Source organism: Sphaerodactylus townsendi, linkage group LG01 (assembly GCF_021028975.2).
Source record: "Sphaerodactylus townsendi isolate TG3544 linkage group LG01, MPM_Stown_v2.3, whole genome shotgun sequence".
Classification (NCBI taxonomy): Eukaryota; Metazoa; Chordata; class Lepidosauria; order Squamata; family Sphaerodactylidae; genus Sphaerodactylus; species Sphaerodactylus townsendi.
The window spans coordinates 166,463,261-166,482,420 of record NC_059425.1 but is presented as its reverse complement, the minus strand read 5'-3'; the positions used below and the strand labels follow the sequence as shown (position 1 = coordinate 166,482,420).

The 19,160-nt window shown below is 42.7% G+C and overlaps 1 protein-coding gene across 1 annotated transcript; it reads left to right on the top strand.

Annotated features, from left to right (window-relative positions):
- Window positions 1-6,383: 6,383 nt before the first annotated feature.
- On the top strand, window positions 6,384-11,640 carry TTC32 (tetratricopeptide repeat domain 32). Its single transcript, XM_048499052.1, has 3 exons — window positions 6,384-6,683; window positions 9,522-9,688; window positions 11,354-11,640. Exons 1-3 carry the CDS (start codon window positions 6,547-6,549, stop codon window positions 11,479-11,481), a joined length of 432 nt encoding a protein of 143 aa, XP_048355009.1. The 5' UTR covers window positions 6,384-6,546; the 3' UTR covers window positions 11,482-11,640.
- The last annotated feature ends 7,520 nt before the right edge of the window (window positions 11,641-19,160 follow it).

The following is a 19,160-nucleotide window of genomic DNA, read 5'->3' as shown; positions in this document are numbered from 1 at the left end:
GACGAGAACTATTTGCATTCTTGAATCTTGAAAGATTTTTGTAGTCTCACGAGTTAGATTTAACAAGCAAGTCTTTCACTGCTCTGCCATAAACATAGCCAAAGACTCAACATTTTTGTTTTATGCGCATCCTGTAAAATTCCTGTCAGAGATTGCCAGCCAATTTTACAAAAAAACTGAAGGTGTTTTTTAAAAAGTTTTTGAATTAACCAATGCTGCAACACAATGTTTTGATTTTTCAACATTTGTTCAGTTTCATTATAATTATTTGGATACAAACATCGTGACATGTTCCAAGTATTCCTAAGGGTAGAGGAAAGCAAGTAGCAGATACCACATCAGTTTCTCATAATGTCATTCTGTATTAATTCATATGACTTTCTACTCCTCTAGCAGATGGTGGCCTATATGCTATTACTCCACTTAGCAATGTTAGAAGCCTTAAACTGGAGGAAGCCTCCTTAGGTTGTACTCCACCCAGGGACTCTGGTAATGGGTGGGAAATAAATGTACAGAAATAAATAAAAGAAATAAACTTGGTTTATTTATGCTCCTGATCTTGTATTATGGAGTACTAGTGGAAATACAGGATGTATCCAAGATGCACATTTTTCCTGCTGAGATTACCCTGTGGTCCCACAAGATAGTTGTGTTCATTTCACATAGACTGACCTTTATCTGTCTTCTGTGTGAATGGCCAGGTCAGACTTTTCTTTCTTTCTTTCTTTCTTTCTTTCTTTCTTTCTTTCTTTCTTTCTTTCTTTCTTTCTTTCTTTCTTTCTTTCTTTCTTTCTTTCTTTCTTTCTTTCTTTCTTTCTTTCTTTCTGTCTGTCTGTCTGTCTGTCTGTCTGTCTGTCTGTCTGTCTTAGGATATATAGGCTAATGGTAGGATATAGGCTAATTACATTAGCTGCTTACTTATACCCACTTTTTGTCTGGGACTCAAGGATATGGCCCCTACTTGGTGGAACAGGCTCCCTAAGGAAACCAGGGCCCTGCGGGACTTACAAAGTTTCCGCAGGGCCTGCAAGACAGACCTGTTCTGCCAGGCATATGGCCAGCAGGGCTGAAGAGTACAACACCCCAATTTCATCAAGGCCTCCTGTGGGTACAGGGCCGCGATGGGGGGGGGGGGGCATGCCGCCATCTGTTTATATATGATTCCTGTTTTTAAAGAAAGTTTAATACTAGATTTGATATGGTATTTTAATGTTTAGATAGACGTGAACTGGTTTTAATGCTACGAAAATAATTATTGTCCATTGCATTTTTTACCTGTTGTTAACCGCCCTGAGCCCTTCGTGGGAGGGTGGTCTAGAAATGCAATAAAATAAATAAAATAAATAAGATATGATCAGGCCCACTCAATGCACTTGTCTGGTGAATTTTTTTTAAAAAAATTATTCAAATGGCCATGCCACATCACCACCACGTGTTGAAGCTACCCCTAATTTTAAAATCAGTTTAATATGTGAAGGAGGTTGCCCTATGAGAGATTGTTTGTAAGTCTGGAAGCTTTGATGTCTGCATGGAGTGCAGGGTGGCCATCCTGGTGCACACTCATCATGGCTCTTACCTCTGAAAGAATGGATGGCCACTGTGGTCCTTCCAGTTGAGGTTTTTTGTGTTTTTTACTTGATGGTTTGCTGTTGCTAGAATAGTGTGCTGTTGTGCTAACCAGTGGGATCTGTAAATCTACGTCGAGAGTGTGCAGTTTCTCTCAGCCTTGCTAGAAGTCTGAAAATAATCCTGGGGACTGTGAAGTATTCGAAGAGCGGTACTGAGTGCAATGTAGCCTTCAGTATACTTTGCTTGAGCATATAAGCACTTTGGAAAAAGTAGCATGACTTGCCATCAGGTCTGGAAAGTTACGTTATGGTCTGTGGCTCAGAGGACAGGTATCATTGCCATAATAAACAGTTTAATTTTCGGAAACAAAAAATGCTAGTAGACAGACCAAAGTTCCACTTCAGGAGATACTGTGAGGGTAGTGTTGCGACGTGAGAAAAACGCTCACCTTGTTAATATTTTTTTTCATGTTTTTATAGTGATTCTCAGCTATATTTTTGAACTATGATTGCTGCAAGATATGGTGGCAGACACAGCTGAACACACGAACTAGGGTTCTCTGACTATCCTAGCAGCACAAAACAAGAGACACCTCTTAAGCCCTTGGGCACTTTTGGAAACAAGTTAAACTGATGTATTGTTGAAGGCTGGAATCATTGATGTATTGTTGATGACTGAAATCAGCTGGCTATTGTGGGTTTTCCGGGCTTTGTGACTGGGGTCTGGCAGTTTTTTTCCCTACCGCTTTGCTCTCACCTACGGCTGGCATCTTCAGAGGCATGTCACGATGTCTTTTTCTCTGGCACACGCATCGGAAGATGCCAACCATAGGGATGGGCAAAACATTAGCAGCAAAAACTACAACACTATGGCCACGCAGGCCAGAAAATCCACAACAGCCAAGTTAATCCAGTTCCTAAAAAGGCTTCCTACCAACTCACCCTAGCCAAAAAAGATGGTCCCTGATCTTAATAAGGCTGATCTTGCCACCTAGATCCATGCCACAGTAACATCCAGACAAGACTACTGCAGTGTATCGTACATTGGTCTCAAATAGATGCCAGAAAACATCCTGTAGGGCACCATGGTGCCAACAAGCATCATTTAGGGAATTCCTGCAATAGCTCCTGGAATTCCTTATCAGTTGGAAAAATGAGGCACGGGAACCTCCCAACTTTTTCTTCTGAACAAATGTGAATCCTTTCTGTAAAACACCCTTAAACTGGCAGCACACTTTCTAAGTGTAAATGAGGTCCATGACCAAACTCAAAATGAATGCCTGTCTTGTCTTTCTCTGTGTTTACCTGGAGACATTCCCTACTTTACAAAGTCTTCATTCTTTATTTTTGTACACACTACATATTTGGCTAGGTCGGCTTTCCAAAAACATTGTGACTCTCAAAGGAAAGAATTTGTGATGGGCAACCAATGTTAAAATAGCTTCCGTGACAAGAATAACAGTTAGATGGGAATTTCCCCATCCAATTATATTTGCATGAAATAATTATGGTGATGTCATTTTTTTAAACACAGTACTGGGGGGGGGGGAGAAGCATCATCGTTTTGACTGAAGGTCTCAAAAACTTGAATTAAGCATTCTGATCCAAAGGAACACATAAACTACACAGTTGTGTATGGAGTCCTTTCAAACACTAACATCTTATTCTTTAACTTCTAGATGTTTGGTAGTAGTGGGGAGGCTGAATCAACGCCTCTGCTCTGCTTCCTCATTAGATGAAATGATATAGGACTGAAGTAGCCAGCTCTCTGAAGCCACTGATGAAATTGCACCCCAACGCCCTCTCCGCTCCCACTCCGAATTAGCTCCTTGGTACACTTTGGAACTGAGGAGGAAAAAGCAGGAACTGAGATAACTAGAGCAAATTTGGTAGAGAACTTGTGACAAGGTGTCAGTGAAGACCATGGAAAGGGAATGTTTTACGACCAGCATCAAATCCACTAGATCTCATCCGGATCAATTAGGATAATTCAGTTCCAGTCGCCCATCCTGGGTGATCTCTGGAGACACCTGGACCAAAAAGGGGCGGCACTGCTGCTACTGCGTGAGCTGACAGCAGCATTCAACTTGGTCAGTCGTGACATCCTGACCTTACCAATGCTGGGGTTTGTGGATCAGCTTTACAGTGGGCAGCAACTGGAGAGAGAAGCTCAATATGCCACAAGTTGATGTGTAGTATCCCACAAGAGGCGATTCTCTCTCCGATATTGTTTAACATCTACATGTAAGTCTTGCCAGGTTGATCCAGAGTTTCATGCTTGACTGTCATCAATAAGCTCATGAAACCCAGCTATCCTGTTGATTGGCAGCTGTCCGGGTACTGCCCCAAATGTATTGGCCAGTTGTTTGGAGATCATGGTGTTTGAAAAAGAGCCAGGGAGGCACAGATGGGGGTGTCAATTGCTGACTCTTGACAATGTGCAGCTAATTCATTGGATTCATGCATACATATCGAACAATAAAGAAATAAACGACCCTGGAAAAGTGTTGTCCTGTATTGCTCTTTGCAGCCAAAACACTGAGATGGTAACGGACACAAATGCATACCTCACTGGAATAAAGTCTTACCTAAAACAACTACATGTCTATGTGGTACACGAAACAACAAACTGTGGTAACTTAAACAACTTCATGTCTTCAACTTTTCTGTGCCAAAGCTCACTTTGTCAGAGGTGTAAAGTGTTACCTTCAGAGGTCAAAGAGTTTTATACCCACACCTATAAACATTGTAAGGTCGGCAAGAGGAGCGAGCTATTACAAAGGTTACTTTGCAGAGCAAAGGTAAAAATGAGATCCAGCAAGAGAGTACACAAACCAACTAGAATGAGCATGAATGTTAATTAATGGCCTAACTCAGTGGAATAAATCTGAATTGCGAACTTGAATGTGTAAGGTGCAACAACTTATTTTTTAAAATATCTAGTGGCATCCTAACATTGAACAAGATTTTATTCCAGCACACACCTCTGTGGACTACAGCCCATGTTCTCAGACAGACATGTACATATATGAGGTGATGAAGAACAAACATTTTAGACAGTGAAGTCAAAGGGGCCATGAAATATCTACAGGGAGAGATACTGATGCACTGATGATTGCGATGTCATTAAGAAAAATCACATCCACAGTAGCAGCAACAAACAGTCTCCCTGGTTTTGCAAAATTAACTGAACTCCCAGGTTTTACAAAAATATAGTCTGCCTAGTAATATCCTGACCTAGATAGTTTAGGCTAGCCTGATCTTGCCACATCTCAGAAGCTAAACAGAGTTGTCCCTGGACAGTGTTTGAATGGGGTACCCACCAGTGGTGGGATTCAAATAATTTAACAACTGGTTCCGAACTTCCAGTGGTGGGATTACAACCAGTTCTCTGAACTAGAAAAAAATTAGCTATTGGTTCTACCGAACTGGTGCGAATAGGCTGAATCCCACCACTGGTACCCACCAATGAATGCCACACAGAGGTGTTGGACCAGAAAACTCCTTTCTGGCCCAGATCAGTCACGTTTAGAAGCAGAAAGAAAATTCCCAAAGACTTAGGTTTCAAAGAGCAATTTTACTGTTCAGATTCAGTCTCTGAAACAGGGTGCTCCAGGTAGAGACACAATTTGCCAGAGACAGATCTTAGTTTTTATACTTTCAAAATGCATACGTCATTATCTTCTTGTGTACATACTTTCCACCATAAAATCTAATTTTTGCTAATCTAACAATTTAACACAAACACAAATTTCCACTATGTTAGTATAACACAAATACAAATTTTGCTAATCTAATTGCCTTTCCATAGGTCAGGCAATAAAACTATTTTCACCTTTCAATCAAGTTAACCAGTTTCCAACATTCCTGAAGAGGGCTATGGTACAAAGTAGCCTCTTCCAGGATTAAATGATTTTAGATACATCTTATTCCCTAAAAACAATTAAAATGATTATAGTCATTCTTATAATCTATAATTCAAAATAGAATAAATGCCATATATCCTTTTCATATATTTCACTATAATTTCAGAGTTCATTAAAATATAGAAAAACACATTTTAATTATTTCATTAAACTTTACCTGTCTTCTAACCTTTAAACACTTGTTTGACATCTATATTTATTAACTAAATTTCCCTGTTTAGCTAAAATGTATTTTGGACTCTTAGAGATGCTGTTTTTAGAGTCCTGTCTGTTCCAGGATGTTATAACTTACTTAGTAATATGATAAGGTCTTCCTACTTTGTACCTTTGCTGACAAATTACTTTTTACTACTTAGAGAGAAACTTCTTGATTCTCAGTTTATATAGATCTCTTATTCTTCTATATCAAATATAATGTTCAGGCTATTTTCCTGTTCCTATAGAGGCAATCAATGGAAAGCCTTCTTTGAACATTTTGGGCCTTGGAAACCCAGCAGGGTTGCCTGAAGTTCGCTAGGGCTTGACTACAAAAAGAATAAAAATAAATCTCTACCCTGCATCTGAAGAAGCCTTCGTCTGCACTAACATATTATTAAATATATTTATATATTATATATTTTATATATTATATATTTAAATATTCTTAAAATGTTATTTGTCTTTCTGGTGCCATTCAGCTGCTGCTTATTTTCACTGCTACCCGCTCCCCAACTTTTTAAAAACATACACTCCATCTATTGTAGTTCACTTTTCTGCTTAACAGCCTCGGCGCACGCGCAATAGCGGTTGCCTAGAAAAGGAAACCTACAATATTGCTCTTGTCTTTCTCAGTCAAGACAACGCTTTTGGCGCCCCCTAGAGGAACGAGAGAAGACCTTCCAGCTGACGTAATCAGCGGAAGGACGGCTGTTTCTGCATTATCCCTCGCGGCAGAAAACTAAGCGGGCGGGCTCCGTTCCAAAGTCACATTTCCTGCCCTGGAAGGCAGGTGGGCGTGACCGCCGCTGGGACAGGCTCATATCTTCCCTCCCCAGCCACATTTACGCAATAATATGGACCAAGAACCAAGAGCTGAAGTAGCTCAGGATTTGCTGTCTGCGGCGCATTCTGACTTTCAAGAGCGGCGGTTCGAGAGCGCAGAAAACCTCTACAGCCGTTACGTCCAGCACTGCGCATGCTCTGGTTTGGGGTAATTCCATTTCTTTAAAAAAAGGGGGGGAGGCAGCGAAACGGGAGCTTATGGTCCAACTATTGGCCCCAGTAGGTGCGCTCGGTAATGTGGGTGGAGGGGGACTTCTTAGCTGGCTATTTTAGGGGAAAGAGTGGTGTCATCAAAACAAAGCCTTGCGCTGTCTTAAAACGAAACATCGTATTTAAAAATAATAATCAAAACCTTTAAAGGCATAGTGAAATTTTTACAGCACGTAGCTACTAGATCAAATTTTTGCAACGGTTCTCAGTTAAATTTCATTTAAATAAAAAAAAACTTAAATCAATCATGCAATCAGGACTAGTCAAAATCATGCGGGTTTGAGCCATTTTTTCAAGTTTAAGAACGTTTTGTTGCACGGCTTCCGGCGAGAAGTTTTCAACTAATTCTGTCGTTTCCAGGTTTCTTAGAAACAGTTATTACAAATCATATACAAATTATTTAAAACAAGCAGACCCTTGAGAACACGAGCTGGTCGTCAGCATTTCCCTAGTGTTTTTAGCTCTTTTGTTCACAAAAACCTGTTGTACAGAAGCTTTTTGTGGCTCAGCACAGTGATTTCTAACGTATTTGGTATGGAGCCCCACAATTCCCAATTTATTTGGTATGGTGACCCAAGATTGACAGCTGTAAGTTGGGGAATACCTGGAGATTTTGGGACTGACGCCTAGGGAGGGTGGGAATTGGGGAGGGGAAGAACCTCATCAGGGTACAATGTCCTCGAGCCCACCTGACAAAGCAGCCATTTTCTCCAAAAGCCATCTCCCGGAGATCAGTTGAAGCCCCAGGAGATCTGCCCACCATCGTTGAGACTGGCAATCTTATGGCCCATCCTGGATGCCCCATGATTTTTTGCTCCCAAGGCAAACTGTGACCTTGGCACTCATCTAGTCCAGCATTTCATTCTCTATAGCTAACCAGATGCTTTTGAAAGACCAACAAACATTGCTCAAAGGGCACAGCTGCCCCAAATGAGTGGCATTCTAAAGTACACAGCTTTGGCATACAGAGAGCATATTGCAGCCTTTGACGAAGAGATTGGGCCACTGAAGAAGCAGCACCAAGGCAGAGCCAAGCATGCACGTGTCTCTCTTTTTCTCCTCTGTTTCTCCCAGTGCACCAAACAGCTCGGCCCCACAATCCTGCTTTTCTACCATTCTTCCAGCTACTGTGTGTGTAAAGTGCCATCAAGTTGCAACCGACTACTGGCAGGCCCAGCAAGGGGTTTTCAACGCAAGCAGAGGTGGTTTGACATTGCTGTCCTCTGCATAAGGCTACTGGTTGCTGCCTGGATGGTGCCCTCCCAGTATTGTTGCAAAGGCCGAGAAAGATGAGAATGTGAGAAGCTCCTAGGGAAAAAGAGGAGAGAAAGAAAACAGTTCAGAGGGCTGGAGCAGCCATTGGTAATGGATGGCTTGTGACCCACTTTCAGAAGCCTTGCAACCCACTTTGAGGTCATGACCCACAGTCTGGGAAATATTAACTTAGAGAACAGCTTAATTTGTTTATAATGGAGCTGCTGAAAGAGCTGAAATAATAAAATTTGACCTGCTGACAAATGCAGTGCTCAGAATTATTTACCTAAATTATGGAAATGTATGCAGATAGGTTTAGAGAAATTGATTTTTTTGTTTTTGATTGATACATCCCAAGATCAGACCTTTCCTTTAAAAAAAATCTTTATAACAAGGGTTTGTTGTTTGTAACAATTTCTAATGGAAATATTTAAAAGAATAGGGATGTGCAAACTTGTCTGTGACACTTTAGAGCACAGGTGTCAAACTTGCGGCCCTCCAGATTTTATGGACTACAGGTTATTCCCATCATCCACTGCCAGCATCATTCTTGCAGGGGATGATGGGAACTGTATTCCATAACATCTGGAGGGCCGTGAGTTTGACACCTATGCTTTAGAGAGTGCTGACTCAGGGCTCTACCTGATGTTCACTTGGGATTCTGTATGCTTGAAAATTACTTTAAAAATACTGGAAGCTCTGGGCGCAGGACCTCCTGTGAATAGGTAAGGTCCTTTCACTGAACTTTGTGTGGAACAAATTATTTGAACAACAATACCATCCTTCCCGTTTGACCACTTTATTTATTTACTTCATTTGTATCCTGCCTTTCTCTCCAACGGGGACACAAAGTGGGTTACATCATTTTTCTCTCCATTTTACCCTCACAGTAACCACCCTATGAGATCGGTTAGGCTGAGAATGAATTACAGACCCAAGTGAGCTTCCGTGGCAGTGTGGAGACTAAAACTTTGTCTCCCAGATGCTTGTCTGACACTCTAACCAGTGCACCAGATTGCTTCTCTATTACCATGGTGGGCGTGAACAATTGTGGTGCCTGATTTTAATAAAGGACTTCCTATATATTACCTGGCTTAATCTGTCTCTTCACTTCTTTTTGAAAAAAGTGCTCTAGCCTGGTGCAGTGGTCAAGAGCAATCTGGAGAAGCAGGTTTGATTTCCCACTCCTCCACATGAGAACAGACTCTTATCTGGTGAACTGGATTTGTTTCCCCGCTCCCACACATGAAGCCTGCTGGGTGACTGTGAGTCAGTCACAGTTCTGCAGAACTCTCTCAGCCCCACCTACCTTACAAGGTGCCTGCTATGGGGAGGGGAAGGGAAGGTGATTGTAAACCGGTTTCAGACTCCTTAGAGGAGAGAAAAATGAGGTATAAAAACCTCTTCCTCCACAGAATATTGAATTAAAGCAACATAAAGGGGGGGGGGTTGGGGGGGGGAGAGTGCAGATACTCCTCATGAATTGTATTTAACTGATTTTTTTTGGTTTTCTTTCAATAAGCAAATGCAGCAGTCAAGATCTTGCAACTGCACTTAACAACAGGGGACAGATCAAGTACCTGAGAGTTGATTTCTATGAAGCAATGGATGATTACACCACAGCTATAGAAGTCCAGCCTGATTTTGAAGTACCATATTATAACAGAGGCTTAATATTATATAGACTAGGTATGGAAATAACATTGTAATATATTGTCGAAGGCTTTCACGGCCGGAATCACTGGGGGGCTGTGTGGTTTCCGGGCTGTATGGCCGTGTTCTAGCAGCATTCTCTCTAAGGAGAGAATGCTGCTAGAAGACGGCCATACAGCCCGGAAACCACACGGCACCCCAACATTGTAATAATTTTCCTCAGTGCAATTCATTGTCATAAACCACTTCCAAACATATCCTTGAAAGAACTTCAGGGTTGTCATATGTCACCTGTGACTTGATAGCACTTTATTCTTATATAATTGCCAGCATGGTGTAGTGGTTAAGACTCTAATCTGGAGAACCAGGTTTGATCCCTCACTCCTCCACACGAGCAGTGGACTCTTATCTGGTGAACTGGATTTGTTTCCCTGCTTCTATGCATGAAGCCTGCTGGGTGACCTTGGGCAATTCACAGTTCTTTGGAATTCTCTCAGCCCCACCAACCTTACAAGGTGTCTGTTGTGGGGAGAGAAAGGGAAAGGAGCTTGTAAGCCACCTTGAGTCTCCTTGCAGGAGAGAAAGGTGGGGTGTAAATCCACACTTCTCCTCCTCTTCTTCTTCTTTTTCTTCTTTGAGTTCCTATAAGACAGCTGTGACTTGACGGCAAACAAGCAAATATGAAGAAGAATGAATATTTCCTTTAGTTTATGCTTTGTAAATTAATTGGCATCCACAAACTATTATTTATAAATGAGTGATGATGACCCTTTGGAGAACGTAAAAAGCTTACCTACACCTAAACTCTCCATGATACCAGCAGAGTTTTTACGAGTGACTTTGCATTCTGTCTGGGTTTTTGACCTTTTCAAACCCCAGCCTCCTGCAACACATGAAAAGAGGTTGTTTGCTTGGTTGACTAAAGTGTGGCCCTTGCCTTGACAAGAGGTCCTCCTTGAGAAGATATCACTAGATTTTTATCAGCCTTGAGCCAGAGATGTATGAAGAACTGCTGCACAAAAAGGGGAAAAACCCACTGCTGGTCATGTATATGTAGACAGCCATTTTGTCCTCCCAACGTGGCTATGCACAAGTTTCAATAGCCACTCATGCAGGTGAGATCAAAACAGGGTTGTCAGTTTTAATACCTTGAGATTTTGGGCATAGAGCCTGGGGAGGGCAGGGTTTGGGGCACGGGCGGAGCGAGGGGGAACCGCCTGGTGCATGTTCGCACGCTGGCTGCTGTCTGCCCCCCTGTCTGTCTCCCACCATGCCCCTTCTGTGAATGCCGCTCTCGCCACGCCATCACTCGCCAAGAGGGCGCACACACCTGGTGCGTTGCCCCCCGTCCCCTTGGTGCTACGCCACTGGTTTGGGGAGGGGGGAGACTTCTGTGTGTATGCAGCCATAGAATCCGCTTTCCAACGTGTCCATTTTCTCTAGAAGAACTAATTTTTGTGACCTGGAGATCAGTTGTAATAGTGGGAGATCTCCAGCTACCACCTGGAAGCTGGCAACCCTAGATCAGAGACTGTTACACTACGTAGAGTAGGATTAGGGAATGGAGTATGAAATGCATAAGAACTGGAAGGCTGTGTAGAGTTGTGTTGGTAGTTCTCACAGGTTGTGCCTTTTCAAAATCCTATCAGATATAGCCAGAAAAAAAATGGTCTCTTCTGTTCCCCATCTTTTTTGAAACAGGATACTTCGATGAAGCCCTGAAGGACTTCAGGAAAGTTTTGGAGCTGAACCCCAACTTCGAAGATGCTTCTTTGAGTTTGAAGCAAACTATCGAGGATAAAGAAGAAAAACAAAGAAGAAGCTACTAAAATATGCTGCCATTGCTGGCATTTTTGTGGACTGGTGACTTGATTGTTTGAGAAAGTGATGGCGCAAATGCTCTTCTCTTATAGACTCCCTTCCCTTATTTTACCTCTGCCCCGCCCAATCCTAATAAATAAATGTATGCGCTATAATTAAAATGCAAACTATTGAGTAGAATTTCTGCAATGGCGAAGCTGAACAGAAGCACAGTCATGAACCTTTTCTGAGGTGCTATTTCTTGTAAGCTAAATGGTTTATAATGGAAGCCTTGTACACAACACATGTGTTTAGTAAAGAAAGTGGACCCCGACAAGCCATTAAAAATTAAATAAATCCCTTGTGTCCTTAAAAATACAACATTGCTACAAAAACTTGAAATTCAGGAAAGTTACACATATGCTTCATTCTTTCCCATTTAATCCTATGAAGCTCAAAAGTGCTTAACTTGGCTGGACTGTGTCTTTCTTGGTCCAAATATGCATTTTAGTCTTAAAAGAGTCCAGATCAGATTAGACCACAAGAACCCATCTTCCAAGCTCTGAACAGCCTGCCTCTTGCCAGGAGAAGCACAGGAAGAACATGTATTCTGGTTCAAAGTCCTTGAATTAATGGGTGAAGCCACCATAAGGGAATACAGTTGGACTGAACCGAAGAAAACAAGACCAAATTCTACTTCGCTTATGTACCCAGTGACCTTGATGTAGTCATCCTTGGTTCCCCTTGAACTTGTGGGTGTTCCGCTTTGCAGAGTTTTTGGAGGATTAACAGGATGAAGCTGTAGATTAGTTGAGGCAATTCTAAGCGCAGTGACAATGCTAATGCGTGGCGTTATCCCACAGATTGCATCCCCTGGTTCTTTTTCTACTGCATCAGGCAGTTAGGTAAGACCACCATGTCTATGTACAAGTTGGTGTGGTTAATTCCAGAGCCACTTCCTGGTGGCCACTAGCTACCACTGTCCTGATAAGTAATAAGATATAGATGCTACATTTGTACTCCTCAGTCTATATACCTTTAAGAATGCTACCACATTTTTTTGCAACAATTGGGTTCTCTAAGTACTGCATGTGGTGGAGAAGGGAAGGTAAACCCTATGAGCTATGTCAGTGGTCTGCAACCTGTGACTCTCCAGGTGTTCATGGACTACAATTCCCATCAACCACTGCCACCATGGCCAATTGGCGATAGTGGCAGGGGCTGATGGGAATTGTAGTCCATGAACATCTGGAGAGCCGCAGGTTGCAGACCCCTGAGCTATGTAATCTGTGGTTTTATGTACATTTGGGTTATATGGCCCAAACAGAATCTTTACATTCATTCTGATATCCTCTGCTGTAGGGAATCTGCTGTATGCTCCTATAGGAAGAGACCCATCTCCCTGTATGTCGTAAAAGAGCCATTTACTTGGATGGTGCAATAAATAGCCTCTAGATACATGGCCAGCTGTATTCATCATAGCCTTGGTCCAACGCTTTCAAGACTGCATACCTGCCATCTGCCTGTATCTATCCTCACAATAAGCTGAAGCTAGGAAAAGAATGTTTTAAGAAGCTGTGGTATGAGGTTCAGTATCTAGTTAAAATGTCTGGTAGTAGATGACATAAAAGACCACTGTCTGAGACTTAGGAAAACTGCTGCTGGTTAGAGTAGATGCTAGATGGCAGTGAGAAAGAAGAGTTTTGGATGTATATCCTGCCTTTCTTGTAAGGTTTACAAACTCCTTTCCCTTCCTCGCTCCACAACAGACAATTTGTGATGTAGTTGAGGCTGAGAGAGCTGCTCTGAAGAACTGTGACTAGACCAAGGTTATGCAGCAGGAATGTAGGAATGGAGAAACAAATCTGGCTCACCAGATAAGGTTCTACCACTCATGAAGAGAAGTGGGGAATCAAACCAAGTTCCCCAGATTAGAGTCCACCTGCTCTTAACCACTACACCACATTTGGACTCAGTCATCTTGATACCACAGCTTTGTACCAAGTGTTATGTTAGTTTAGACTAGTAATATAGTTTTATATAGATGGATGGAAGATGGATGGAAAATGGATGGTGGATGGTGGAAGTAGATGGAAGAAGATAGATGGAAGGATGGATGGATGGATGATGGAAGATAGATGGAAGATGGATGATGGATGGATAGATAGATAGATGATGGATGGATAGATGGATGGATAGTAGATAGATAGAAGATGGAAGGATAGAAGATGGAAGGATGGAAGATGGAAGGATGGATGGATGGAGGGAGGATAGAGAGATGGAGGATGGAGGGAGGGAGGGAGGGAGAGAGAGAGAGAGTCCCACACTTTTAATTTTGAAGCTCACTGAAGGATAAAAGGATTGAGAGTTGTGGGCCCTTTGTGGTCTGCAAGTCTACATAACTGTATTATAATGATGCTTCTAAGTTTCAACCACTAGAGTATATAGTTCCAGTTTGTAGCACCTCCAAAAATCACAACCTGCACAGGAAATAAACTGCACTGGATGACCATTCTGTGGTTGTTTTTAATTTCAGTGTTGCTTGTAGGAAACAAAGAATGCTCTATCTACAATCACTCAGCATAGTATCTAGCCATCCTGACGTACTCATGGCATCAGATCATGTTAGCTAATACAATAGCCATATGTTTCTGTTCTGAAGTGCTGGACAAATGAAAGGGGGGCACAGGGATTTTGATTGCAAGCACAAGTATGAGCAGTAAGTGCTGTGCGAAAGGGACTGTCAGAATTTTAAGATGATTAATATTCTAGAACATTTGCAGACATGATATTAGAGAGAAAATACAGCCAAATCCTGGTCTTGTTGCATTGACAGTTCTGGTTTTGCTTGTGGAAAGGTAGAAGAAAAGCAGTAGGGAAACCCTGAAATGTGATTCTTTCTGTTTCTGTAGCAGTTCTAAAAAACTGTGAGATAAGTCCACGGTGGACAACAGACTCTAGAAAGCTATAAGAGGACGTGGTAACTTTGGTATGAGGATTACAAACCCCCCCCAAGGCTACCCTCACCGACAGGCCCTTATTGAACACATGAGGCAATTTTGGCAATACCTTTTGCTGCCTGGAGCTGTACAAGTAAATCAAGCTGATAAGCTGCTGCTAGTGTGGAGGGGCGGGCAGATTACCTTGGCTAGGAGCACTTCAGACATGAGTAATTTTCATAACCTTCCCCTAGGATTTCTAACACTAAAGCTATAGGTAGAAGATAGCTGCCTCACTGCCAGAGTCTTTCACGCATCTCTCCTATTGGCAAGGATTTGTTCTTCTGAGGGGCAGGAGTCTCATTTCCTTTCTATCTGACCCATATTATATAGAAACTATGAATAAATACTCAGGTGGTTTTGTTAGGCCCTTAAAAGTGGTTCATTGAATGACATAATTCTTTGCTTTCCCGAAGATTATGTACCTCCCACCCCGCACAACCACCCAGCTGGCATGGAGCATCAAGAGACAGCCTCTTGACCACCACCAACCATCAAGCTTAGACTCAGAGCTTGGGGAATAAAGCACACTCCAAGTACATGGCGTAATAAACCTTTTATTGCAATATAAAAAATTCACTAGCTGAACACTGGACACTTCCCAAAGTGTCAAATACAGCAGAGTGGATGTAATGCTAGAGAGAGGTAGAAATTTTTTTTGGTCTGTTGATACAAACCAGTATTTTTCTAGTAAGGAACTAGAGGGCTAACATGTTCTCAAATGTTCCTCACAGATAGGCTAGGCTTAAACGTTGATTTAATCAAGAAGCTCCCTGCATAGGTTTCAAACTAGGAAGATGCATACAAGGATCAACTTGACATCCTCCGAAGCAAACACTTGCTGGCTTCTATTGATGTTAGCTATGCAGAGAAGGACAAAGAAGTCTTCTACTCGGATATCTCTCAAAAATAGACTTGCTGGTGACAGTGACGAAGGGAGGGGGAATTCCGCCCGGGGCATGAACTGCCCATACACCCCCTCCCGCCCCCAACATGCCCCACCCTGAAATGCCCCCGACATGTAACTGCAATGGCGGCGCTGGGGGCGAGCTGCCTCATAGGTCCTCATGGCAGGTACACCTCTGGCTGGTGCTGCCCTGGTGGAGTGCTCTGTCGAACGAGACCAGAGACTTGTGGGACTAACCTCAGTTCCACAGGGCCTGCAAGATGGAGCTATAGGCGGGCTTATAGTTAAGGGCAGCAATGGGGAATAATAGGTCCATCTTGGCTAGCCTCCCTTCTTCCCTTCCCCATTTTCCCTTCTTTCTATTGAATCAGGAGGGAGGTAGTAAGTTGTTCCACCCTTGCCTAAGTTTTCAGCAACATTTGTAGCTTACTAGATAGTCTACTTCATATTGTTGTTTTTAAAGGCTTGTGTTGTTGTTGTTGTGATTGATAAGACCCCCATGCTTCTCTTGTTTTACAAAGTGTGTAAACAGAATTTTTCAGGAAGCCATTCTTGTAAAGGAGTAAAGCTGTGATGTCATGGATCAGTTTGCAAGGTGATCTCTGTTAGGAATAATGTGTTTTTTCTTCCAGTCCTTCAATCCCAACCTGACTGTGTTATGTTGCAATAGGAATCTTTGCTAATAGACTCAAATGCTGTCAAAACGTTTTGTAATCTGCTTGATATATTATAGATATTCAAATATTACCAGATTTTGCAATCAGCTTACTGATTGACTGAATTGTTCTACTGAACTTGTAATCCTTAATTGCCAATGAGAAATGTGGTCTATAAATGAAAATAAATAAAATAAACATGCTTATTTGATTTGATATTGTTGTTTTACATGGTATTTTAGATAATTACGTTGTAGAAGTACATTGCGAGCCATTCCCAACCTGCTTCATCAGGAGACAATGGTGTATTCAATCCAATCCAATAGAATATTTGACAAATGGTTTGAAGTTGTCAGTGAAGACCACATCTAGTTGATATTTCCCAGTTTTTCATTTATTTTTGAAGCTTTTGACACAGGCAGTTAAATACAGAAGTGTCCATTTTAAGCCTTTCCAGTTTAATGCAGTGGATCCAAACATCCTCTGTGGCAACCGGGATGACACACCTTCATCTAGAAGAAAATGGCAGCATTCCATTAGACACACAAACCAGATTCGATCTTCTGCGCATTTTGTCGCATAATTCGGTGATCAACAAATGGCTTTGTTGGGTGAGAGCGCCTTTCAGATGTTCCAGGTGCTAGAATTCAATCAGCTTGCAACTGTTTGTACAAAAACAGCACCAAAGATCTGTCCCGAAAAAAATCACTGCTGGAGGGAGGAAGAGGACATCTTAAGACCAGTGGCGGGATCCAAAAATTTTAGTAACAGGTTCCCATGGTGGTGGGATTCAACCTGTGGCAGGCGTACGAAAGCACCATCTCTGGGGCTGGGATGGGGATTTTACGACAGGGGGGAGTGAAAGCCATGCGATTACTCGGGGCAGGGAGCATTCCACAAAATAATGCAGGATAAGCGGAGGGGCTGTGGCAAGGCATGCAGGGGCAGGCTGACACGCATGCCGGTGCACCTCCTGCTAGACTGCTTCAAGTTCTGCGCGCTACTGCTGAGAGGAGGGACGTAACTAGGGCAAAAATCACATGGCAAAATCACCAATTAGTAACCCCCTCTCGGCACAAACAAATAATTAGTAACCTACTCTTGGGAACCTGTGAGAACCTGCTGGATCCCACCTTTGAGCATGACCCACTTTAAAAGGAACCCTCTGTGTTTTCTGTGAACCTATCTTACCAGGTTTACAGCCAATTCCAGAGCTGATGGACAGGCAGGCGGGTGGGGACAGTGCCACCCTGCTGTCTCCAAAGGGATTCCCCACGGTGCAGAAAGGCCAGAAAAAAACCTCTCGCCAACAACCCCCCCAATAGGGGATTATGAAGATATGCCACAAAAAAGTGGCGTATCTCTGAGGCCCCTTATGCCAGCATGCAAGGGCAGGAAGGGCAGTGGAAGCCAAGGTTGGCACCACCCCCTGGACTGCCCTCCAGAATGCTCTTAGGGACACTGGCACAGCTTTGTACACTGGCTTCCAGATTGGGCACTGAGAAGCCACATGGAGGTCATCCAGCCATGTAAGTAGCCCCTCCGCTGGCACATTTGCCCCTTGCTCTGGCAGAATGGGCACCCATTTTGGCACAGGGCCTCTGGCTTCAGAGCGGGATTCAGCCATTTTTCCATTGGGCTTCCAATGACTGCAGATATTTCTCTCTAGCTACACTTACAATCTTGTTCGTTCAACATTAGACACCTACCTGACTTTCTTTGCATGCCCAACTCTTTGATTTTTTCATGTATGAATGAAGAAGACTGGTCCAGTCATGACATAACCATGGAGGATACGGTGGGGTTCAGAGTGCCAATCTGAAGTATGAAGAACATAGAATCAGAGCTATTCCTAGCGTTTAACAGATGAGAAATTGAACAGCTGGTTGCCTCCCAAGGTATTATTTTAAAAAGGCAAGCGGAATGGTGGGGTTGGCTTAGAATGGCTCACCAAAATATCAAAGTTAGTCCCATTAACAGATTGCATTGTCCCAAACTCAGTGCCATACCTACCTGGGCCCCCCTGGGAAGGGCACTGCTCTCTACAGGAAAGACCATTGCCAGGAGCGTGAAGACAAATGCCAATAGTCACTGTGCAGTGGAAGTAGACCTGGGGTGAGGGAGACAAAGTGGGTGTTTTTTATCACGAGGCCTTGCTAGAAAATTGTAAAGCTAAGCCCATTATACGGGAATGGTCTTGAGGTTTATAAATGATTCTACTTTGTAGGCTTGGCTTAAAAAGGCCATGCCTGAATACAATCAGAGCTTCAGACTAAAGAAATGGCATTGCTGCTCCATGGTCATAGATATTGCCCTCAGAACAGGAGATGGTTCTGGTGAACTTCCAGGGAACATGGTGATTCACATGGTTTGAGCTTGCAGAAGTTCCCAGCTGCACTTTACTGAAAAGGGTGCTTACTGGCACCAGAGCAGACTGGGTCGGACTTTAGCCTCTCCAGAAGTTCTGAAGATCTTCAAATTTGGCAGGTGAATTAGATAGGACTTCTCTTAGGCCCCTTCCGCACATGCAGAATAATGCACTTTCAATGCACTTTCACAATTGTTTGAAAGTGGATCTTGCTATTTCGCACAGTAAAATCCAGCTGCAAAGTGCATTATTCTGCAGGTGCAGAAAGGGCCTTAGACCTCCTACTTCTGAAAACATCTAGGTTCAGTAAGTAAACATCTAGGTTCCCCCCACCTTCCCACCCTTCTAAGTTTTACGTTCAAGTTTATTTTATTTTATTTCTTATACATATTATCTTTTTCCCTGTACCTTTTTTGTTATAATGTTTTGTGAAAAATTTATCTATCTATATCTATCTCCAGAAGAGGAGAGCTTCCTGCCACACTGGAGGGAGAGGTCAGATGGGTGTCTGTATAGAAAAGGCAGCATTAAATGTTGGAAGCTAAACAGAAGGTTTCTCCTATGAATTGGCTGAAACATCTTGGGGGTGGGGGGGATATACGATCTCCTGGGGATTTGATGTGAGATGGTTGAGCTGCCCTGTCGGAGTGCCTCTACTAATATTTGCAAACAAAGCAAATACTACAAAAGTGTCCAAAGTCTCCACTGAACTTTTTTCCAAAGAGAACAGAGCTGAATTGATGTACAAGACAACTACAGTTTAGAGTCATAGACCCCT